This window comes from Melanerpes formicivorus, unplaced genomic scaffold (genome assembly GCF_026170545.1).
Source record: "Melanerpes formicivorus ecotype bairdi unplaced genomic scaffold, bMelFor1.0.p_v2 SCAF_6, whole genome shotgun sequence".
NCBI classification, from domain to species: domain Eukaryota; kingdom Metazoa; phylum Chordata; class Aves; order Piciformes; family Picidae; genus Melanerpes; species Melanerpes formicivorus.
This window is the reverse complement of record NW_027142358.1, coordinates 22,931,517-22,957,168: the sequence shown is the minus strand read 5'-3', so window position 1 is coordinate 22,957,168 and position 25,652 is coordinate 22,931,517. Positions and strand designations below refer to the sequence as shown.

Here is a 25,652-nt window from a genome sequence, read left to right as displayed (position 1 = left end):
AGTGTTTTGGCCAGGGAGGTTCATACAAAGTAGGGGTTAATGCTGTCAGGAGAAAGAGATTTCTGCATTCAGAACCTGATAGGAGGGTCAATGAAGTGAAGAGACACTTGGTTTGCTTTGGATTTATGCTTATCTTAATGTGCTTTGAACTGATCCCTCAAAACTGGAAATTTAATAGCTTTAATAGTTACATTAGTAATTTTATGAGTTCCCTCCAGCACATTATCAAAGGCAAACATATACTTTGTGAGCAAAAATAGAAGTAATTTTATATATAATGCAGTTTCTGAAAGCCAGTATATAGTATTACATGTATGCAAGTTGTGATGCTCTGAATTATTTAATATACACTGAGAGACCTGAGCATCACAAAATACTTAAGGCAAATGACACACTGAAGAACTCAAATATTTCTTTCCATCTCTACTTCCAATATTAGGTATCATTTCCCAGCCTGATTTTCTGTTTCTAAATGAAGTTCTGAGTAACGTGTATAGCTTAAGTAAGCAAGTTGCAGAATAATGTTCTTGGAAATTCACTGTTTCCACATTAGTTTCTGTTGCTTCTATGACTGGGGCTCACTTCTTGAAGAGAGCCTATCTGCAGGTCTGGACAAAAGTTAACTTGTGTACTTGAGTTATGTGTTTGAGTCAAAAAGTGCTGCATCTGTAGAAGGCATCTCTTTGGAGAGGTGTTACTTGCTTCTTAATATCCTGGGCACAGCTTATTTGCTGATGGGCTTCTGTGTCACCTGAGGCATTATGAGACGAGCAGTGGTAAATTTAGCTCTCTGGTTAAGGAAGCTACTGCTCTCTCAGAGATTACCTACTCCACAGTCAGTGGAATATAAATAGGTATGTGTGTGTTAGCCACTACAGCACAGAATATGGCAATTTAATTTAGCTGACAATTCAGATAGGTAAAAACAAAGTTCTGGACCCTGCAAAACCAACAGAGGTGTGTGTGAAACAGTAACCTTGTGGCAGAGCAAATGCTAAAACTGCTTAAGGTAGTTCTTTGCAAATTTATAATTGCTTGTGAGCAGAGATTAGAAAATTGGAAAACTGCTGTGTGTCTGTGGCTAGGGTGTGGGGGAAAGGGCAGTGTTGTGTTTGTGGCTCTTATGACTCTCCATGTTTAAGTTCTTCACTTATGGCTCTTGCTTAACACTTGAGCTCCTTAATTTTGGCTCTTCTATTCCAGATACATATATTTGATTGTCATATGTGCTTAGGCATACATGTATGGGAGCAAAGAAGATTATACCTTTGTAATTCTCCTCTTCTGTCCTTACCTCAGAAAAAGACTAAAGGGTTCTTTAAAAATAGAAAGCTCCATGTCTTACTACTTCATTGAAATACAAAAAAAATGCTGTTAGTAGAATTCATGATGCTTTGGCAATATGGTTTCCAAGCAATGTGCACGTGATAAGAAATTTCAAGGCACTAGAATACTTTGATTTTTGTTAAAGTGTCCTGAATGCCTTACTAAGTTTAAAACCACTCCTGTGGTTCCAGTTTGGTTTTAATTTTACAAAGATAAATTCTGCTCCTGACTTATTTAGCTGCTGCAGTTATCTGTTTGTGTATATGTAATTGGAAAGTGATGTCTTTTTCTCTGTACTTCGTAAATCACACACTGTACATAGGCGCTTGAATCCTTTGTGCTCCCTGTCTTTTGCCTGATCTGTATTGCAAGCTTGTAACAATGATACTTTGACAGCTCCTGGAGGTAGTATGTTCCACACTCTGTAAGACTGCAAATTTGTGCAGGAAAGATGTGTTTTTGTGGTTGAAGGCTTCTGAATAGTAGCAGTGAAGAAGAACACAATACTTTTGGTAGCTATTTCTAATAAATATAATTTGGAAAGATCTCATCAAATGATCTGCTATGAAACAAGCAAGTTCTGTCTCTATTCTGATTCTTAGACTTGGAATCATTTGTGTCTGATCACTTGTATGTATTTCTCTGCAATTTCTGCAGTTACCATTACTCTACAACGTTTTGCTGTCTCAGAGGCAGAAAAATGTCCTTTAGCAACAACCCTGGTAATATTCTTTCTGTTTATAAACTAAGGCCTACACTCACTGGGGAAACAAAGTGATAGCTAGATTGTCTTAGACATACTGAAAAAAAAAAAAAACCTACAAAAAAAGAGATGGAACAGTATTTGGATGGTAGAAACCTTGTGTTGATATAATCCATTCTAACCCACCAAGTGTAAGTTTGTGTTGCAAAAGTGCAGTCTTTGAAAGACAATCTGTGCTAGTGTAACTAAATCGCATCATTAAACTGGTGTAAATGGTTCTAAGAGGCACAAGGTCTTACCTTCCTGGAAAAGCTTTCTCTTTAAAAAAATATGTGGTTCAGAAGTAGAGAATATGCAGAATTTAACAGGAATTACAGGCTTTGAAGTTGGATCTTGGATGGTTAAAGCCGCAGTGTTGCTACTGTGTAGAATCACACTATTCAAAATAAGTGAAGAATTACACTGTAATCTGGGGTGGGGTGATACAGAATTGTAATCCAAATCAGTACACTCTTTGAACAGCCTAGTGCGAGAAATGTTGGCGAGGTGTTTCGTTCAGTGGTGTTTTGTTTCAGCTACATTAAAGTAAATGTGTTATCTTTAAAGATAGGCATGTTGCAAATAATTCTATGGATGAATTCCTGAATTATCACCTGAATGGAAGCCCAGTGGAGTCAATGTAAGCTTTTCCCTTAGTTTCAGTAGGATTTATATCATGCTCTTAAACTATAAATGGGGGCTTTTACTTTCAAGTCTACCTAACTGTTGCACAGAGGTGAATAGGAGTAAGTTTGTATCTAATAAGGCTGTTTCTTAAAGATTAATGATGGTGAGATGAAGCTGCCTTTTATTATATTATTTAATCCTGCTCTATTGATTTGACAACCTGTAAAGATCAGAATATGGCTGTTGGCTGCTGTTCTTGTATATAAGCAGTAATTCAGAGACTAGTAATCAAACAGTTGTTGTCAACTGAAAAAGGAGAGGAAATCCACTTTGCTTCTTTTCCTCTTACCACCCTTATCCTACACCTTCCAGTTCCTGTAACTAGAGATCTGTGTTCTTGTCTCTAAGAACAGACTTGTCCTTGTGATCTCTATAGCAGCAGTATAAGCACCTTAGAGCAGTAATGGCATGCCATTGCAGAGATCTCTATTTATGTATATGCATTGCTCCTGTAGAATTCATGCAATCATTGACCAATATTTCAGCTTCTAAAATTTGGTCTGTGTTTGGTATCCTTCTGCATATAAAGCTACTAGGCTTTTCGTATATTAGGTGATTTTACAAGCCTTGAAAGGCAGGGAGAGCATTTATAATGCTTGAAAGAATGAGAGTTGATACACTTATATATGGCTTTCAAAGCTTGATATCTTGGAACAAGAGTACGAAGCAAAGACTCTGTTTGCCATTGAAAACTTCCTCTTGTAGTATTAAAGGATTTCCAAGAGATCATGGTCTCTTTGAAATTCAGTACTTGAAGTGCATTTTGACTGATCTACAGCTAGTCAGAAGGTCAGACAGACAGAAGAATCTTCCTCAGCTGACTGATTCTATGACTCTCGTGTCACTCCACAAAGAAGTTATTTTGATTGTATTAACATCTGATGAGATGGCAAAAACATTTCAAGAAACTCTAAACAGTAATGTAGATCCCAGTGTTACAGGTGAGATTGTAGGGGGAGTAACACAAATACAGACGTGAAATCAGCTCTTCAAGGTGAGAATTTGCTCCTGGGATTAGCATTTCATATATGTGTTAATGTTGTCTTGTGATGTGGCAATAAAGAGTTATTCTGGGATGATAATATATTTTTGTTACATCCTAGTCTGAACAGAGGCAGTAGCTAGGGACGAAACTGTCAAGAGATTAGAATGATTCTTCTCCAGTTTGTCAGACTTTGCTGCATTAAGCATAGCATTACCCTTAATTTTGGTTAGTGAGCTTTAGACAATGTAACACTTGGAAGAGATTGCTACAGAGGGCAAACAGTTAGTTTTGAAGATTAATCTCCTGTACCTTGGAAAACCCCATAAATACCAAAAATAGCTGATACAGCAGGCATGCTTTGGGTAGTTTAGTAAAAGTCTTATGATGCTGGTGCAATCACTTCCAGTTTCCTTCACTTGCCAAACAGCAAAGTGACACACGTTTAAGAAGTGATCCTCCTCCTAGTCAGTTTCTCCCATTAAGCTTCTGTTTGGAACTTACATTGTAAGCTGATAAAATCTATCTTACACGTGCTGTGGTTCTGAGGATCTAGGAGCAGGAATATAGCAAATACAAGCTGTTGCAAACTTGTTACCGTTTAAAAAAGTTTACACATCTAATACAAAACTGTGCTGTACAATAAATTCTTAACGCAGCCTTGTCCTCTCTGGTTTGGGAATGCAGCGACCCATAACTCTGCCACTTCTTCCCTTGGGAGACTCTTACATAATTGCTCAGCTGTTTCTCTTGCTGTTCTTCATATTAAGCCAGAGTTGTATTTTGCTGCATTATATCCTGGCACACCTAACTTTGCACAAGGAAACATTTCAAATTAATCCACTCCCTTTTAAGATTGGACTATAAAAGCCTGTTGAAAGAGAAGTGCAGCAGCAAAGGCAGTAATAGAGTTTTGTAAAGTTTCATGACACTCTGACAGCACAAGTGAACAGCCTGATGTGTACCTGAGTCAACAAACTACCCTTCTAGCATCAAAGGCTAACCACACAGTGGGTCTGTTGAGTGCAGTGAGGAGGTTGATGGCAGTGATTATTCCACTATAGTCAATGCTTGTGAGGCTGCCTCTGAAGTACTGTGTCCAGTTTCAGGCTTCACAGTACCAAAGTGAAATTGGCCAACTGAAGAGAGTGCAATGAAGAGCCACTAATATGATATGGGAACTGAAACACAAGTTGTACAGAGAGAATGAGGAATCTGTTTATCTGGCTTGGAGAAGGGAAGGCTAAGAGGCCATCAAATTACTATCTCAGGTACCTGACAAGAGGTTATAGGGGAAACTAGACCCTTCTCACAGCTGCACAGTGAGGGGACAAGAGGTAGCAATCACAAGTAGCAGTGAGGTAAATACTCAATGTAATGAAAAAACATTTTCATAGTTTCATAGTTTCATTCAGGGTTGGAAGGGACCACAAGGATCATCTAGTTCCAACCCCCCTGCCATGGGCAGGGACACCCCACACTAGATCAGGCTGGACAGAGCCTCATCCAGCCTGCTCTTAAACACCTCCAGGGACGGGGCCTCGACCACCTCCCTGGACAACCCATTCCAGGGTTTCACCACTCTCATGGTGAAGAACCTCCTCCTCACATCCAGCCTGAATCTCCCCACCTCCAGCTTCATTCCATTCCCCCTAGTCCTATCACTACCTGATATCCTGAGAAGTCCTTCCCCAGCCTTCCTGTAGGCCCCCTTCAGATACTGGAAGGCGACAATTAGGTCTCCTCGGAGCCTTCTCTTCTGCAGACTGTACAGCCCCAACTCCTTCAGTCTGTCCTCATAGGAGAGGTGCTCCAGCCCTCTGATCATCCTCGTGGCCCTTTTCTGGACACGTTCCAGCACCTCCACATCCCTCTTGTAATAGGGGCTCCAGAACTGGACACAGTACTCCAGGTGGGGTCTCACCAGGGCTGAGTAGAGGGGGAGGATCACCTTCCTCGACCTGCTAGCCACACTTCTCCTGATGCAGCCCAGGATCTGATTGGCTTTGCGGGCTGCAAGTGCACACTGAGAGCTCATGTTGAGCTTTTTGTCCACCAGCACCCCCAAGTCTCTCTCCTCAGTCATAGTCATAGTGACTTCCTAACCAATGGAACAGGCAAGTTGGAGATTGTGGATTTACCATCCTTGACTAATCAAACTTTGATGTTGGTTAGATGACCTTCAGAGGCCCCTTCCCACCTGAACTACAATCCTTTGTAGGATGAGTTGGGAGGAGTGGGGTCTTATCATTAACAGGTTAAATATGGAAGCAAAGAAAGACAAAAGACAATATCCTCCAGACCTTTAGGCTAAGACCAAAAGCATTGTTGAAATATAACTGAAAAAGTGGTAGGTATCTAATTCTAAGTATTGGCATTTTTTCTCTCTATATAGTCCCATTTCTTTTATCCAGCTGTTTAAAATATATGCATGTATTATGCACTTTATATTCCTCTGCTAGTGGAAAAGAATGTGGAAATAAAATGCATAAGGCAAACAACTGGTATTATATATAATTCACAAAATGCTCTAATCGATCTGATGTGTTGCAGGGTTCTAAAGTGATGATGGTCTTGCACTATATTTAACATTTGGTGAATAAATTAAATAATTGGGGAAAAAACCAAATGCATAGTGTTAGTTTAATGCACACAGTGGAGGTGTCATTGTATACGTTATAGGTCTGCAAGTCTGAGAATTGAGACAGTTCTGTGGGATAGGATGAAAAGGGGGGCAACTGCCCTAATCAACATGCACAGTAGATGTTGACATCACTAAATTGAAGCCCCTTGTGTCAAACACTGAACTCTGTCACCAAGGTGAAAAAAAGAACTGCATACAATATAGAATAGTGTTGAAAAGAAAGCTAATTTTGAATGCATAAGCATTTGGCATGGGTATATTACAGTTCTGGATGTAAATATTAGTACAGAAACTGTATTGACAGGAAATTACTTGAATTTTATTTCAGTGTGTACAGAACATGCATTTACATAGTGGTGGTTGTTTGGTTTTTGGTTTGTTTTTTTTTCTTTTCAAGGCATTTATTCGCTTTATGAATTTTTTATGGATAAAAATCTAATGAAATATATCCTAATCCATTACAGTAGTAGTTAGAAATTATTTTGATCTACCCACATAATTAAAACCTCTAAGCCTAATTATGGGGGAAAAGTAGACTTCAATGACAGGACTTGGATAATTCTGATATTTTAATTCACGTCCTGCCAGTTGGCTGATACTGCATATATTGCATACAATGAGCAGGAGGCAGAGTCCAAAACTGAAGCACCACATGCCTCATTTTGGTTGTGCAGCATTCAGTCACATTCATTTGCATTGTTGAAAGCAGGTTTCATGGACTTGAAGAGAGCACGTTCTGTCCCTGTGAGATCACTGTATGCATCATGGAGCCTCTTACTTTGTTTTGCTTGATTCCTTGTGCATTTGAATTTATTTCCACTACCAATTATTATTATTTTTAATCTTAACTGGCTCATAAAGCCTTCTAGTATGAAGGACCTCTGTGTTCAGGGGTAATAGAGAGTAACTCTAGTTTGTCTGGTACTGTTGAGTTTGGTTTCAGACTCTCCCAGGCTGCCTCTGCAATGTCAGATCTGCCCTCTCTTAGTGCATGCTCCCATTCCTGTAATCATGCTGACTTGTCAGTGTGTGTAACTTGTCTTAGGAAACTGCATTTGTGCTTGGGTATTACTACCTAAGCCAGAGGGAAAATAGTCTCATTTGTTCTGGATTAAAACAAATGGGTGGGTCCTCAGAGGGAGCAGAGCCGCATCACTAGAGGTTTGTTTTAAGCAGGCACCTGTGATAGACCCTACCTAGACCTCTAATACAGAGAACCTCTTGCTTCCACATGGGCTCAAGGCTGGAGGGTTTGGGATGTAGACTTGTATCAGATAGCTGGTAAAGAAATAATATAAAAACTAAACCCCTGGCTTACCATTTTTACAATCATTCTTCCACAGATACTGCTGAAGATTGCTTTTCACATTATTATGGGGTAGCAAGAAGCATCCTCTTCTTCCAGAAGAGTTTTGACAAAGAAACTGAGCTAAATGCTTGTAGTCCCCTCTTACAGTACCTCCTCTTATCCTTGACTGGAATTTTTTCCACCTATCTACTCCTCTGGTGTCTCAGGAGTGCAAAGGATGAAAATGCCTAAGGGTGCTGAGTGTCAGCGTTTCTGACCTGACAGAAAGCTCCTCTAAGGGGTTCTGCTAACACTGCATGTTGGAATAGCCTCTGAGGCTAAACTAACTCTCTAGATTTAGGAGTGGAAAGGTTATTTGTAAATTCAGTTATGGTTTATGCATAACTGATGCTCTCTCCTGATGTGGTTTTTTTTTTTTTTTTTAATCATCTGAGAAATATATTCTGAAAAACAAAAGGTTAATTTAGCCCCAGAGTAACAAATAATATGTTGGAGCATAAGGGAATATACCTTTATGTTTGCACTTCCAAATGCATTTTGTGATTAAGAAAAACTAAAATAGTTCTGAGTAAGTAGAACTCTCCGTGGGTTTTTTTTTAATTATTATTTTATTCTTTTGTACCCAGTTATTCCCTAAGCTGTGTGATAGTGTTCAAAACACATACTGGTGGTGCAATGCTGAGGCAGCCCATAACAGCATTTTAGAAAGCTGTATGGACTTGTCAAAAGCAGACTGCAGTTAAATGCTAGTCATGGTCCAGTGCCATGTCCTTTAGGATTGCTTGCAAAGATTGAACATCTGTCTTTCTCCCCTTTCCTCTAGCTGTTATTTTCCCCTGAAAACAAATAAGAAAAATTCAAGCTGGCTTCCTGCAATGGTTAAACATCTAATTGAGTAAAGCTTTACCACTCATCTATTTTTAATGCTGTAAGTGGAAGTACTTGGGCTTTATTACTGTGCTTTCCTGTATCAAAGCCTAGAAATTGTTGGTTGCTCTACAACCTCTTAGAGATGCATTTCAGTTACTTCTCAAGGTGTGTCACTCAACTTTATGGTAAAATCTCAAATGTTGGTTTGAAAGTTTGCAAAAATGTAAATACAATTCAATAGGATGATGTGTCAGAGAACAGAGAGCATCAAGTACCCTAGGATTTGAATTTATACTTTGCTGGAAAAGCTGCAATCTGAATTATATAAGAACTTGAATGGTTGGGATGAAAGCACTGAATGGTGAAAGTTGTTGTTGTATATGATCATTAAAATGGAAGCTACATGAGGACAGACTGAAGGAGTTGGGGCTGTTCAGTCTGCAGAAGAGAAGGCTCCAAGGTGACCTAATTGTGGCCTTCCAGTATCTGAAGGGGGCCTACAGGAAGGCTGGGGAAGGACTTCTCAGGATCTCAGGTAGTGATAGGACTAGGGGGAATGGAATGAAGCTGGAGGTGGGGAGATTCAGGCTGGATGTGAGGAGGAGGTTCTTCACCATGAGAGTGGTGAAACCCTGGAATGAGTTGTCCAGGGAGGTGGTCGAGGCCCCGTCCCTGGAGGTGTTTAAGCCCAGGCTGGACGAGGCTCTGGCCAGCCTGATCTAGTGTGGAGTGTCCCTGCCCATGGCAGGGGGGTTGGAACTAGATGATCCTTGTGGTCCCTTCCAACCCTGACTGATACTATGATACTATGATGTAGCTCTGGGCACCCTTTGAAACAAAAAATTAGAGAAACTTGAGACTTTGATCTCCATCAAAAGCAAAACTGTTTCTTTTTCAGAGTTGAACCATCTGACTAATCTTTGTCATTGTTGTGTTCTGCTAAATTTACTATTATGCACTAAAAATAACACTTAATCCCTTCTTCCTGCCCTCTTCCATTATTCCTGCAGAAAAGCTCTGTGACAATCTTTGCAAGCAGATCTGAAGGTGTGGGGTTGTTTTTCATTGCAGTCTAATACTACTTGAGTTAGTATCAGGGCAAGTCTGGCTGCTTTGCATGAATTTTCTCCCACATGGTGCTACTTACCTGTTCTCATAATAACATTCCCTCTGTTTACAGCAGTGATAGTCTGGGTATGTTTAATAGATATGTGTTCTAGCGCTGTGATTTGTCTTCAAAAACTGATCTTTTAGACTGTAAAACAATGGTACTAATAAGAATTAAGGTTTGCTATACTGAAGCAGTCCAGTAAAAGGAATACTTTTATTATCATCCTGCATTTTTTAACTCCCTGTTTTGCTCTACCCTTGAATTAGTGGGATGTACCTTATTGTTTTCCTAAGAGTTGCATGTCCTAGAAGGAAGTGAATACATAGGAACATAGAATGAAATTTTTTAGCCCTTACTTGCAGAGAAAAACCAGTTCACGTAGAGACTGAAGCTTTAGAAATGGAACATAATTATAAGACAAATTTTACATCTGTTGCCATCTTTTTATTGCCTCCATTATCAAGTTGATATTTCTTTGATTTTAGGCAGATATCCGAGTGAGAGTTTTAGTTTCTGACACATTTGTCTTGTCCGTCCAAACTGTGTGAAGCTTAATATCTGCAGTGATGCACATTGTTCTTCTGTACCTAATTGCCTGCTGTGACACGAAGTGTCAAACCGTAATTTTTCCTGATGTAGATGTACTTCATTCAAAACTGTTGCTGTCTGACCTGGTTACCATGAGTGTGGCTTCTGGGTGTTTAGAAAATGTAACTAATTGACTATAAGCAAGTGCAGTTGGGTGCTCTTAACCTGTTATTGGTACTTGCGATAGTTTGGGCTGTGCCTAACCATCACAGTACTGCTAACCAGAAGTGGCATTTTAAAAATATTTTTTAAACACATTAAAAAAAAAAAACAAAACCCAAAACCAACCAACCAACCAACAAAACCCACAGTATTATTGCTGCAGGGCTGTGCAGTGTGTGACTCCAGGTTGCTGTAATGGAGTATTTTCAACAGTCAGACAAACCTGTGCCAAGAATGTTCCCCTAGCTACAGCAGTTGTGCCCATGCCCCTTAATGGTTAGTAACATTTTTGGTGGTGTCAAATGTACATGAAAGAGCTGGAGAGTCAGCGTTTTAGCCGGGAGCCTGGCCTGAATTGTGAGCAGTTTTCCCAGTTAGAGTAAGGGCCTTGAGCCCTTTATCACTGGTCTAGAGTGGCATTTTCAAAGAGGGATTTGTGGTTTGATTGTGTGAGTCTGTTTTACGTGAAGGTTACAATATTCATTAAATGGATAGAAGTAACTTCAAAACATAGCAGCAGCGCCTGCACTAAGACGTTGCTCACCCAGCTCAGGGTTTGTGTATGGAGACCTCCAGGACCTTGCGTGGCTCATGCACACACAGCATTTATTGAATGTGTTGGGAATTCGTTCGGCTTTGACTAGTCTCCTGTCCGAGTTTTTCCCGCGCGAGCCCGCCGCAGCGAGCCCCGCGGCGTGCCAGTGCTGGGCTGGGGAGCAGGGCGCAGCGCCGGCTTGCTGGCGAGAGCCGGGCCGCGCGGAGGCGGCGGGCGCGGCTGCAGCAGTCGCCCCGTTACGTGCGGCCCCGTTTTCATGAATGAAATCCAATCGCCGCGCTAAAAATAGCGCGGGGCTGTAGACGTCACAATGCGCGCGGCTCCCGCCGGCCCCGCCACCCTAGTCGGAGCCGCCGACCGGGATCCCGCCGCGGGGCCGGGCGGTCAGAGCCGCCCCGGCGGCATGCGGCCGCGCTGCCCGGCCGGACTGGCTCCCGGCGCTGCCCTGTCGCTGTGAGGAGCCGCGGGAAGGGGGCGCGGCGGCAGCTGCCGCTCCCTCCCGTACCCCGTGCGCCTGGCATCCCGCCCTCCCGGGTAGGTCCCGCGTCGCCCGGGCGCGGTCGTGCTCTGACCTGCCGGTGCGCAGCCTTCGCAGCTACGGCAGCCTCAGCAGCCAGCGACTCGGTAGGGCGCGGGTGCCGGAGCTCCGCTAGTCCCGTCCCCTGCAGGTGCCTGCCCACCTCGTCGGGGAGGGAGGTGTCATCCCCTCCCCCGAGGACAGAGGTCTGAGTCCTTGAAGAAGCATATTTGTCTTTCTTCCAGCAAGGCCACAAGGTGCAAGGCAAAACCAGAGGGTACGATGTGTATGGGAAGCAGCAATCTCCTGGCACTTGGTACTTCTGAGTGTTATTTACTAAAAACCTGAAGGATTTCTCCCACTTTTCTTTCCTCCCTTCTTTGGCCTGCTGTGTCTGTGAAGTCTGTTGTGGGTTGCTGTGACAACAGCAGGAGGCTGCTGGGGGTCTTGCAGCACAGATTATCAGGTTTCTGCATCCAGACCTGTTTTGGAGTCATAGAAAGGGGCTGTAGAGACAAACAGCAGGAGGATTTAATTTGTGAAGTCAACCTTCCTTTAGTGGGTATTGTGGCATCCAACATCTAGAGCAAAGAGAAATCAGTCACTGGACAAACTGAGGCATGCGCGTCAGAGAGCCTCGAGTTGCCTTCTGTTGGTCAGGGCACAACTCAGGCTTCTGAAAGCAGCAATATACCTCTTTAAAAATGTATAATAATGAAAGAATGCCCTCAAAACTCTGCATATGGTCACAGCAAGAGCAAGGAAATAATGACAGAATATTCTCAATGACTTTGTTCACCCTGAGTTTGTGTACTATTTCAGGACACACAGCTGACTCAAAGCCAAATGTACAGCCTGAGCTGTAATAAAGCTGAGGTGGAAATCAGTTTGTTCAGTGTGCTCAAGGAGAGTTCTTACACTCCTGGTCTTTCTAGGCAGAAATAAAATATGTGGGGAGAAAAACACTGTTGCTGAAGTACATAAAAGAGTTGTGATACAAGCACTCAGTGTAAGTAGCAGTTGAATGGCATGTGTGTCTCTGTACAGGCTGTATTTCAGTCTTAGGAGCCACAGTAAAGGGTAACAGAACAACTTACTTTCTTTTCAATGGTTTTCTGAGGTCTTCTCCCAAAGGGCCTTTCTTTTATATGCAGGTTGGATTTGTATGCCTTGGGTATACAGAATCTATACACTATGAACAGGGAAAAAATAGCTTGGTGAATTCAATGTTTGTACCAGTATTCATTAAGTGAATGGTCAAGGAGCATCAGATCTGGGGCAGGCTCAGATGTGTAGAAGTTTTTTTATCTAAACAAAAATAAACATCAATTTTAGTTCTGGGGAGCTTTTTAAAACTCCTGCTGTTTTAAAACCCCAAGCTTCACAAATACTGTAGAGTATTAGGCTGAGGGGAAGAGCCAGTCACTTGACCTGTAAATCCCAATGTTTGATTTTTTTGCTAATACATTTTATTTGCTGGAAAAATGCTTAAGTCCTGCATCCAGATGTTGCCCTGTGCTGGATATGAAAGGACAGAGAAACCTTGATGTAGGAGAAACAACAGGTGTTTGACATGGTCCCATCTGTCCTGCCAGGAGAGTATGCAAATGTAGATTGAAGTATATGTTTGTAAGAAAGAGAAAAGAGAAGCTGAGCAGTCTTGAGCTGGTACAGCAGACTTGCAGAGCAGCTCTTAGCAAGGCTTGTTAGACTGGTGTGAAGGTACCCTTGGGTCACTATTTGGGTTTCCATCAAAGAGCCCAAAATTTTGTGATGAGGGGAGTGGTGACACCATGTGTGAGCTAGACATGTGGTGAAGCCTGCAGTAGGTATGGTGATAGCTGGGCCCTATTGTTACTGAGGGTAGGTTCGTGAAATGAAAATACATATTCCCTTTGGTTCTTATCCAACACCATTCTGCTTTTCCTCTCCTTTGTCTGACTTGAAAGACAGAAGAGGGCAATTACTTTTCTTTTTGAATTTTCTTTTTTTTTAAATTCACAAATCTCTATGTGGCACTAGACATTTTAAGTAAAATCCCCATCTACTGTCCTCCTGCACAACTAATGTCACTGCATTTACATTTGAGACATAAATGCAGAGCTTGACCCAAGATCTGAAAGTAACAATTATCTGAAGTCTGCCAGCCTAAAGTATTTGCTAGCCTAAAGTATTTGCTATTGTAGTCAGGTCTCTGGGGGGGTTGCCTGCTGTTGTTTTAAGGTCTCTCTCATTGTGTAGTTTCCTTGTGGCAATCACTAGTGGGAGAGAGTGAAATCACATAGAGTACCTTTTTTGACATCACTGATTAACAAAGAGGAGAATATATGAGAAATGTCACTTAAAGTTCAAGAAACAAGAGCCTGATTCTGTTTTTTTTAAGGAAATCAAGTGCAGAAAGTGAATTCAACAGGTCAGAGTGTCTCAGGAATATTTTTCTTTCTTTGTAGCTCTAGCAGAATTTAAAAAATACTTTCCCCACCGAAATGCATAAAAGTTGGGAGAATACCTTGTTTGGTGGTTATTGCTGCGGTGGTTTTTTCCTTTCTGTACTGTTGGGAACACTGCACAGAATAGTGTCCCTACCAAACAGTGGATTCAATGTCAGCACCTGTTGTTATAAATGAGTAAAACCAGTCGCAACTTATGCTACAGTGTCAGCTGTTTAATACTGTGCAAGCTTCTGATGCTCTTAATTATGTAAGAGAAAAATCAGGCATTTCGTGGAGTTTGTTACCGTAAAACCCAGTAATGTTATGTCAGGCTTTTCCAGTGATACTTCTCCCTTTAACTTTGAGTTTTCTTATCCCAACTACTCTGAAGTGTCACAGTCACCAAGGGCTCTGTTGCCGCAGTTGTGTTCATCCAAATAACAAATAAGGAGCTAGATCATCTGATGTTAATTTCTGTTAGTGAGTCATGTGATGCAGTAGCATGGGACTTGGGGATGAAAAATTTGGTGTGGAGGACCCAAGGTCCACACTGCACACATTTCAGAAGCAAAGGGTGTTGCTTCAGATCACATTTAATCTGATCCTATGGCCTGAATGCTTGCTTTTTAGTGGTGAGGGCCACATACACATCTAAGTGCCAGGTTCTGCACACCGGCCACAACAACCCCATGCAGTGCTACAGGCTGGGGTCAGGGTGGCTGGAGAGCGGCCAGGCAGAAAGGGACCTGGGGGTATTGGTTAATAGTAGGCTGAACAAAAGCCAGCAGTGTGCCCACATGGCAAAGAAGGCAAATGGAATCCTGGCCTGTATCAGGAATAGTGTAGCCAGCAGCAGCAAGGAGGTCGTTCTGCCTCTGTACTCAGCACTGGTTAGGCCACACCTTGAATCCTGTGTCCACTTCTGGGCCCCTCAGTTTAGGAAAGATGTTGAGTTGCTGGAACGTGCCCAGAGAAGGGCAACAAAGCTAGTGAGGAGTTTGGAGCACAAGCCCTATGAGGAGAGGCTGAGGGAGCTGGGGTTGCTTAGCCTGGAAAAGAGGAGACTCAGGGGTGACCTTATTGCTGTCTACAACTATCTGAAGGGAGGTTGTAGCCAGGTGGGGGTTGTTCTCAGTAAGTTTCTGTTTCTCCTGGCATATATGTATTAATCCTGGGAGAACCCAGGTGGCCAGCACCAGATCAAGAGGACACAGTCTCAAGCTGCACCAGGGGAGGTTTAGGCTGGATGTTAGGAAGAAATTCTTCATAGAAAGAGTGATTGGCTATTGGAATGGGCTGCCCATGGAGGTGGTGGAGTCACCATCACTAGAGCTGTTTAGGAAGAGACTGGATGGGGTGCTTGATGCCATGGTTTAGTTGCTTAGATGGTGTTGGATGATAGGTTGTACTCGATGATCTCAAAGGTCTCTTCCAACCTGAACAGCTTCAACCTGAAGCTGTTTCAGGCAAGCCAAGCAGAATCTGTTTTGAATGACAACCTCAGTACTTACCTTCTCCAGCTGTAGCAAATGTAAACACTGTCCAGTGGGATTTATTTCTTTGCTGATACTATCTCTAAACTGAAACACCCCAACTATTCCAGAAGAGCTGGAAAAGCTGGATGATAAAGGCATTCCTGCTGACCTACGCTCTCTTTTTGTGGGCAGCAGCAGCCAGGGTTATCTTATTCATCACCTCATGCAGTGAAGTATTTCAGTCTGCTACTCTTCCCTTTCTGCTTGTGGTAAATCCAAGGGTCTCATGTTTGAGAACAGATTAACTTTAGAATATAATGGCTTTTCTCCATTCCTGGTCACTGGCTGTATCTGTTGATATTTTCTGTCAATGGGCCTGCTAAGGCAAGTAATTGATAAGCTCCAGAGTTAATTTTGATTTTCTTCCTCCCATGTCACTCTCTTAATTTTCAGTCTTTCCACATAAACTGCCCAAACTTTAAATAATAGCAGCAGGGCAATGCCTCTTCATTCTAGGTGAGAATCCAGCCTCGTACCCTTCTTTGTCCCCTGGTGACCAAGTAGTCTGAGCCCACCTTGAGTCTTTATCTTTTGTCACCAGCTGGTTCTTTGACGCTGACAAGGAATAGCTTTTCCTTTTAAAACAATCTCCCTGTTGGCCCCCCTGCAACTTAATGAAATACTAATACTAATTGATAGCTTATGAATAATGTTTTGTAATGGTCTTTCAGCAGTTGCTGTAGTGTATCTGTTACTTGATACCATGGTGTGATTTTTTTTGCAAATCACGAACCAGCTTTTTAGCCCTTGATTTTTCCCCAAATCAGAGAGCTGTCTGTGGATTCTGTGCTTTTCAACAATTGAACAGTAAGTTTCTGTTTCTCCTGGCATATATGTATTAATCCACTATGATTCTGAAAAAACAAATGGCAGGTGACATGTTGAGAGCAAGTATTTCACAGGCTTGCTCTGGCTCATGTGCTCTTGCTGGTGCCTTGGGATTCTGCAGTGTTAAGGTAGTGACTTCAGAATCTGAAGAATTTGGCATTTTGCATCTCCTTTTTTCAGTTTCCATGGTTGCAAGCAGTAATTTTGCTACATGGGGATGGAGGTAAGACAATTGCATAGTCATGTGTTTGGGTTTTTTTTAATATACTGTTATTGCATAATGGCTCTCTGAAGGAGACTATACTCAAAAATACATCTCCAGAATAGACTGAAATATGGAGTACCTAAAAGTGCTCTTTCATATAGTTTTAAAGAGTATGGGTTTCAGGGATAAATATTGATGGGCTTACTAACTTGCTGGTGGCCATTCATATTAAGTAGTGGTAGATTCTGGTATCTCTTTCCATTAGATTCCATTGTGATATTATAGTTGTGGTTGGAAATCTGTTTGACTTCCTAGTTTGTATATTTGGTCAGATTACTTTGGGAAAGGTTTGCTAATTATTTTTTCAATAGAAAAATATCCTTAGATGCTGTCACTCTGAACCTTCAGATTAATAGCTTGTTCTTAACACAAGAACTATATAACATACTTGCTTGTTTTTATGCTAAGAGGTGCTATCTCAGTCTTATGGGAAGTGTTTAAGTACTCAGCTAAGAAGTAAATGGTGCTGGATTACTCCGTAATCGCTGATTAATGTAGATGCTCTTAGTGATTTGTTTGTGGTGTTTTGCTGAAAAGGGTTGATAATTAGCTACTACTTTTGGGGGGAAAAAACCAAAGAAACAGAAAAACCCAACCATGGTTATGTTCTGTATATGCTGAGTGATGATTTTTTAAAATCTGGAAATTTCAAATTGGGCAATTACTTGCAAAGGCAGTGAGATGCATAGGTGTGAATCCAATCACTGTAGAGTTTGGATCTTCAGCCACTTTCTTTCTAGCTGAGAAAAATGCAATTGTAGTTTTAACTATATTCAAATGCATTCTTAGGACAAGTTCATGGTTAGGATCGAGTGTATATGAACTCACCTACATTAATACAGAGAAAGAGAGAGAAATAGGTCTGTTGCATTTAATCTGTGCACTAGTGAACTAGTTAACCAAGGGGTATGCTTCATCCCATGTGGTTTAGAAAATTTCTCCAGAAAGGCACTGGGGCTAGCTAGTCAGAAGGATCCACATGTCATGCCAACCACAACTGTTTTTTAATGGTAGTAATAACAATTCATATAGCAACAAGGGAAAACTAAACAAAAACCAAGCACCCTTCACCAATCTGAGGTGAAGCAACAGAGAAACTAAAATGTCCATAACCATCTGCAAGCCATGGTTCAGAACAGCAACTTTATATACTACTTTGGATATACATCAGCTTTATTACTTACTAAATAGTTATTTTCTCATAACCATGTGAAGTAGTGAAATGGCTTTATCTTAGACCTTGAGTCTACTCACATCTCCTGATTTGTGACTGCCTCTGTGTCCTCTTCGTCTGCAAAAAATCACAGGTGACAATGTAAATATAGAAACATTCTAAGAGATTTTTGAGATCCTGTGTTACTCTTGCAGGTATCTTTTTTTCATTTCGATCCATCTGCTTGTCTTTCTTTAGAACTGGATTAAGCAGCTGAATCTTTCACTGTTTTCTTTTGGGAAAGGTAGTATTTGATCAGATTTTTCCACTCGAAGGTTTTCTTGCTGCTTCTCATTTGATCATCTTTCTGTCTTTCTCTAGCTTTTTTGAGTGTCCCCTCTGAAATTGGTCACACTTCCTGTAACTTTCTTTATCCTGTTTTGCTTTGATGTTAAACTAAGATATCATGGTTTATATGTTGGCTTTAGAAGGTTTTTCATTATCTTGGAATGACATGCTGATTTATTTATTTATTTTAGTTTATTTGTGCTTTATGTATGCTGGTCTGCTCTTGTCTAACCAGTTTTGTTTCAGTTCCAGTTGGTTTTCCCAGATGTTATGCGACTTGCAGAGATCAAATCTAGTTGGTTGGGTTTTATTTATTTAAGTTTTGTAAATATATGTTTATAATTTTTAATCAGTGTGATTATATAATAGGGTTAGCACAAGCTTAACCTACAGTACCTTAAAAAAAAACGACCTGTGGCTGTATTTTTAAGGCCTTGTACTTATTCTTGTCTTTAATCATTCCAGTGGCCAGAATGATTCTGTCTACATTTGTGAGCATTTTAATCCACACATTTTGGTAATATTTATACTGTAATTTGTTGTTAGATTCTGCTTTTATTTGAGGTTTCTAGATGTCCATCCCAGCTTTTGTCTGTCAGTCTTTGCGGGAGCTATTTCTGGTTTAATCCTTTCTGCAAACTGGTGAATAATATTTAAATGATCTGCATTTTTGGTACAAAGATGCTGTATATATACTTTAGTGGATTTAAGAACTTAACATAACCACAAAGCTCTAGCTTTGTGTTTATTCCAGTTTATTTTAATCTGTCCTACACAGTATGAGCCATGCTAAAAATATCTGCATTAGACTGCCATTGATCTACAACAGGGCATTTGGGCAGGCTGTGTTTGAGTTCTGTGATAGCTTTGCTTTAATGAAGTTAGTAAGTATATTGGAAATCTAAAAAACCAAATGTCTTACATTTTATTTCCATATGTTTCTTTTCTAGTATTCTCAAATACATGTATTGATCTCTCTTGTTACTTTTTAGGTTTGCCTATTAATTTTAGATTCAGGTCGTTATCCTCTTAGAAATTTCAGACTCTGTACTCAATAAATATTTTGTGACTGAAGTGCATTTTTGCAGAACTATCATTTAAGAACTTATGAAATCAGAATGTTATCAAAACTTTCAGCTAATCTGTGTAACAGCACTTTAATGGAATATTGGAAGAAAAAATGGTTTGGCATCTCTCTACATGGTAGTTTAAAAGCAACCAGACACACTGGCTAGCCATACTCCTTCATTTTGTTTTCCAGCCTTGTAAACATTTCCACATTCCATCTGTGATGTCTAGTCCATGCATGAATAAAATATGAAGTAATTTAATACCATGTATTATGTCAGGGGGGTTGCTGTTTATTCTCAGACTTGAAATATAACATTTTTAGATTGCATACTGAAACCTTTTGGGGTTTTGCTATCCACTCAGTGTCCTGCCTTTGAGACTGTGGTGTCCAAATATGTCTCAGTCTCTGTAATGTGGAAAAAAAACCATACTGGTTTTGTACTTTTATTTGTAGCATGACTAAATTTTTTAAATGGATGTGGAAGAGGAGAGAGAAATTCTGTTTGGACTCTTGGAGATGGTACAGGGCCTGTGGGCCATCCCAGTTATCAGACTCATGGACAATGGCATCCAATTAGCATCAGTGGTTGGATTGCAGACAGGCAACTGGGCTTCTCTGTAGTTTTTCAGGATGCTGGTTGCAACTCAGATGAAGGGATAAAGGCCATATCTTAATAGCTTTGTTTCCTTAGCAGCTAAAACAACTGTGCCGACACAGCAGGTTGATATCACAAGGCCATTAGGCTTGACAGATACACAGTTTGCATTGGATTGGAAGGGACTCTCAAAGGTCATCATCTCCAACCCCCCTGCAGTCAGCAGGGACACCTCCAACTAGATCAGGCTGCCCAGCACCACCACATTGGCTGACCTTGAATGTCTCCATGGATGGGGACTTCACCACATCCCTGGGCAACCTGTTCTAGTATTTTATGGTAAAGAACTTCCTCCTGATGTCTGACCTAAATCTACCCTGCTCAAGTTTCAAACTATTGCCCCTCATCCTATCATCATAAGCCCTTCTAAACAGTCATTCCCTAGCCTTCCTGTAGGTCCCCTTCAGATACTGAAATGTAGTTATAGAGCAAAGCTCTAGTTTTGCAGCCATGTGCTTAGGAAGAAGTACTTCATTATGAGTGATGAGACTCTGGAATAGCTGCCCCGAGAGGCTGTAGATGCCTTCTCCCTGGGGGTGTTCAAGGCCAGGTTGGATGAGGCCTTGAGCAGCCAAGTCCAGTTGAGAGGTGTCTCTGCCATGGTGGGGAGGTTGGAGTAGATGATCTCTAACGTCCCTTCCAGCCTAAGCCATTCTGTGGTACTTATGCCAGGATGAAGAGCTTCTGGGCTTACATTTCAGTTTAATGTAGGACCTCTCTAAAACATATTCTTACATGCCAGTCCATGCTGTAACACTTCCAGAATCAATCAGTGTCTGTGAAAATTTATAATAGGACACAGTGGTGTAGACACACCTTTGCGCATTGTGGTCTGTGTGGTCCCTAACTCTTACCATCTACATGTTAATAGATTGTAACTGTACCATAGCCATTATACCTATTAGCAAAATCACTATTATTTATAATAATTTTAAAGAAATGGCTTACACTAAGTTCTGACAATGATTTTTGTTTCTGGGTTTGCATCACTTCAAATAATGAAAGAATGCTGTTAAAACTAGTGTTTGGCTAGTAATTACTAAATATACTTTTTCTTGAATAAGATCACAGTGCTCTGACAGTCAAAAATGGACATGAAAACAGCTTGTATTTAGTATTTTAAACAGCCTGATGGTTAATGTATATTCTATATTTATGTGCAAATGAGATGGGAATATTAAAAAAGGGTATTAAAATAAACAATTTGGTTTCTTTATCTTGTAGTGCTTTCTTCTCAGGAAAAAGGGCACTGTCAATTCAGATGATGACCTATGTTTTGTCAGTTAAATTGCTGTAGTTTTCCTTTCTGAAGTAATCAGTAGGCAAGCCTTCCTGAACATATTTGTGCTTTGCATTTCCCCTTTTCTCCCTCCTTGATTACTATTCCCTGGTAGATACCAGACTGCTCAAGAGACTGCCAGACAGTGGAAAACCAAAATCAGATATATCAAACTATGATCCCAAGTTCCTTTAGAGGAAAACAACAGGTTGTGCTGTACATGCAGTAGTTGGCTTTAGCTTTTCAAATATCCATTTTCCATTTGTATGCAGGCATTTGTTCAATGTGTTGCCACATCATATTTAAGTAAAAAAAATCAATAATAGCTTTCCATAAGGAGAGTATCTTAAAATTGTTTTCTATTTGCTTTCCATTGTTGTGTGAAAAAGAATTTGTGGGTATAGTTAAGTATATTCACAAGTTCCTAATAGGTTGGGTTTTTGTTTTCATATTAGTCCATGATTTGTACAAGCTTCTCCCTGGAAATTAGGAGCGTGTGGTAGATGCAGGATATAATGGGAGTTGTGGTTTGCAGAGAACAGTCTCTGGAGTCATCTTACGTGTCAGTTTTATTGTGTGCCTATAACGAAAACCATCTGCGTGGCTTGCTGCTAGAAATATTGTTTGGACAGCCCTCAATCAAATTCTGAATGGGCAAGATTACAGAAGGCGCATTTATACTGGCATTCTTCAGGTTAAATCCACTGATGTCCAGTCTTTTCTCCTTCTTGGCATAAAAAGTATTAGCAAGAGGTAAGTTTGTACGAGCTGTCCTTGTTTCATCAAGATCTGTCTTCTGCAAACAGGCTTTTGTTTACAGAAACCAAAGTGAAAATAGCATGTGAACAGCACAAACCTGCTGCAGTCAGAATAGTTGTGTATTTGCATAACTGTGTGGTGTTTAAAGGAAGCTTACTTTGGGCCACTTTACTACAAGCTTTTTCTTAAGAGTTTGTCTGCTTGAGGCAGCTTTCAAGAAGTGGACTTAGAAGGCTCTGATTGTAAATAGCATTGACGTTGCACAGTAGTAGAAAACAAGTTTGGCTGTCTTGTTACAGTTTTTGATACATGGACACTGACATGGACTACGAAAGACCCAACGTTGAAACTATCAAGTGTGTGGTGGTTGGAGATAATGCAGTGGGAAAGACTCGTCTAATTTGTGCAAGAGCATGCAATACCACCTTGACTCAGTATCAGCTGCTGGCAACTCATGTACCAACTGTCTGGGCCATTGATCAGTACCGTGTCTGCCAAGAGGTAAGGACTGCAGGTGTACCAAATAGGAAGCACATGCTGTGAGCTCATACTATTATTTATTGGCAAGCCTTCCTCCGTCAGGATGCAGCAATGAGCTCACAAGTGCTTTATGTACAATCTGTACAGCATCCATTGCATCTCCCCAAGTCTCTCATTCCAAAGTAACTTTTTCTATCAGACCTATTTTTAGGGCAATGCATATTCTGCTTGTTTCATAAAATACAGCATTTGCTGGAAACTGTATACACTTGCTGTAGTATGTTTTGAACCTTCGTATGGGACAAAACGGAAATGTACATGTTTGGTGGGAAAGAGAATGGGTTTTTCTGTCTTCCGTTCTAGGTCCTTGAACGCTCAAGAGATGTTGTGGATGAAGTGAGTGTTTCTCTCAGGCTGTGGGATACGTTTGGGGACCACCACAAAGACAGGCGCTTTGCTTATGGAAGGTAAATGAATCCAAGCAAAATGTTAATACTTGTAGTAAAATTTTAGGGCAGAAAATGGTCTTAATTTTCAAAAGCAAAGACTTAAAGCAATCAAGGGTATTCATATTCCTGTCTACTCCAGAGAAGATTATGTGTTGCAAGGATTAAAAAGATATAAATATTTTAAAAGCAGCATAGTTTTACTACACTACATTTCCTTGAGCAGCCTGCTAAGCTCTATCAACAACTGTTGTCCTATTTCATATTTTAAAGAACATGCCCCAGAATCAGATTGTAGTTTTACAGAACTACATTGTCAGTCCCTGTACAGATAAACAGTATATGCTATAATTGCCTAACAAGATACTAAGAAGGAGAGATGCTGGGAAACATCACTCTTACCCAATGAAATAATTATATGGTGAGAGCAGAGCCAGTTTCATGAAAGGTGAGCCTCTTTGGTACTTTTTAACTTAAAGCTGAGGAAAAGAAAGGTTTTTCTTCTATAAATACCACGAGGCTTGTAGTGCGTCTCTTAAAGCTGTAAATTTTTTTCCCCAGCATGTGTGATATAACATCAGCATAATTTCAACAAGGGCTAAAACCAGTGATAGTCTCTCTGGTTTGTTTAATGGTAATGAGATCTGGTCTTGTGGCAGTACAGACAGCAGAACAGCTAAGTAACAGGTATTTGAATGCACATCTAAAGAGAACAGATTACCTGTATCGGACAAATACTGAGCTGAAGATGGATTTTGGACATATAGTTTTATAACTGACATTTGAGTGAGTCAATCCTCACATGTTTTGACACCTTCTTGAACTTTTTGTGTCCTTTTCATACTTGCTTCGCTTACTGGAGATGATTAAACTCCCTTAGAAAGACTGTTACTTTTTATGTGTGGGAATGTTCTTTGTTAGAATGTCTGTTGCAGCTCTGGATTCCGTGTTCCCAAAATGTACCGTCTTACTGTTTTCTTTCTCTCTGTGCTTCTCAATGAAACAAATGTCTTTGAAGGTTGAGTCTTTCATGTTCTCTGCCCCTTGGAACCACTGGAGAGGGTTCTATTTGTTGAATCCATCAGTTAAATTTTCACAGTGTAAAACTCTGTGTGGCAGTTTATACAGACTTTCTATTGTATACAGCACTGCATTATTGTGTTTTTACAGTCATGAATTACCTTAAATTTTGTGTTGGGAACTAAAGCGGCAATACATCTGTGCTACATAATCTGTACCATTTGTGAATAAGCTTTGTAAGTGATGGAGGTTTAAGATAGTATTGACCCTAATGTTTAGAGCTACTTGAATGTATGAGTAGTTATTAGTTCACTTGTTGGCAGAATGTGGAGCTTGCTTTGATAAATACGTATATAACTTAGTGTTTCCATTAACTGTTCCTCTTTGGTGTAGCTTCCTGGTACTCTGCAACAGATACTGTGTCACTGAGAAGATTACTAGAGATTAGGAGAACAAAATCAGGCATGTTCTGAACTCTGATCCCATGTTTACTGACGAGATGGGAGAGGAGGGAAACAGCATACTTAGATTCTAATCCTTCAAACATCAAGGGGGATGTGAATAACTTCAGAGCTTGTGGGATTAAGCATATAACACAGTGCTTCATTTGTGATGTTAGCAGAACTGAACCTGTGTAGAATCAGGTTTGCTGTACCCTGATTAACTTAAAAAAGGCTGTTCTGGAAACATGCTGTTCTGTTAGTGGTTTTTCTGCAAGTCTGTTAATGCAGGAAGTAACTGCAAACTGTAAGGAAGCTATTTTATAAATAAAAATCCAGTAGTAAAATTTCCTATTTGTAAGCACTGATTACCTTCTTCCTTGTTTTGGAAGGTGTTTATGTTTTATTAAAATGCAGCTGTTCAGTATTTTATCTATTTTAGTACTTCAAAAAGAGATTTTTATATTGAATATTCTTGTTTTACAGAATTCATTTTCAATCACTTCTGTAGATTGAACTGCAGTCTCCTCATAGCTGAGTCAAGTCTTGCAGTACAGTGAAAGGCATATTTTACGGCAAGCTGCTCAAGGCTATACCTACAAGTGCCTGGTGTTTTTAATTGTCTGAAGGATCGTATAATAATATAACATTTTGCTGCCTTTGGAATTTTTATGTGTATGCCCCTTGTGCAGGGGAAGGCTTATTTCAGTGAAACACTCATCCAGAACCACTAATAGTCCTAAATGTGGTGTAAGAAGAGCTTGCAGGTCATTAATTCACCTGCTGCTCATTGGAATAGATTGTTCCATACAGTTCCACAAAATGTTACATAAATAGATTATGCTATGAATGACAGGGTGAAGAGTTAATAGGCCTTGCAGCAAAGATAATCCTTCTTAATTCTTCCTTTTTCATGAAACAGGATGCCCAGGGAGGTGGTAGAAGCCCCATCCCTGGATGTATTTAAGGCCAGGCTGGATACGGCTCTGGGCAACCTGATCTAGTGGAAGGTCTCCCTGCCCATGGCAGGGGCTTGGAACTAGGTGATCCTTGGGGTCTCTTCCAACCCTGAGGAGTTTGTGATTCTGCAAAACAAGAAATGAGACTGTCAAAAGGAATGTGAGAATGGAAGAGTTATTTCTACTGCCGTCCTTTAAAATGGAAGTATGGACAGTGAGAGCCAGCTCACATTCTGCTGTGTGGCATTTAGTTTAATAATCACAGTCCTCTGGGTGCTTTGGGAAACAGTGCCTGACAGCTTAAGGGGGGGAGGTGGATATGTAGTTGGACTTGGCAGGAGGGCTTCCTTCAGTTTCATAGCGTTACGTGTTGGGTTTTTTCCTTAAGTGTGTGCTTCAGTTTTGGAAGTATCCTAATCAGTTCAGCTTTGGTTCTATGTGATGCCAGTTGCTTCTTGATATTGTACTACTGGGTTTGCTTTAATGC

At 40.6% G+C, this 25,652-nt stretch overlaps 1 protein-coding gene across 4 annotated transcripts in view; it reads left to right on the top strand.

The window, feature by feature from the left end:
- The window catches only part of RHOBTB1 (Rho related BTB domain containing 1), a 53,138-nt gene that overhangs the window by 6,136 nt on the left and 21,350 nt on the right, over positions 1 to 25,652 (top strand). For 3 of the 4 annotated variants that reach the window (XM_068140092.1, XM_068140090.1, XM_068140089.1), the window contains exons 3-4: positions 22,120 to 22,321; positions 22,664 to 22,767. The exons of the other annotated variant lie outside the window; for it this stretch is intronic. In XM_068140092.1, coding sequence (XP_067996193.1) covers positions 22,130 to 22,321; positions 22,664 to 22,767 — 296 coding nt within the window. In that variant the 5' untranslated portion in view covers positions 22,120 to 22,129. The remainder of the gene's footprint in view (positions 1 to 22,119; positions 22,322 to 22,663; positions 22,768 to 25,652) is intronic. 4 annotated transcript variants of the gene reach the window in all.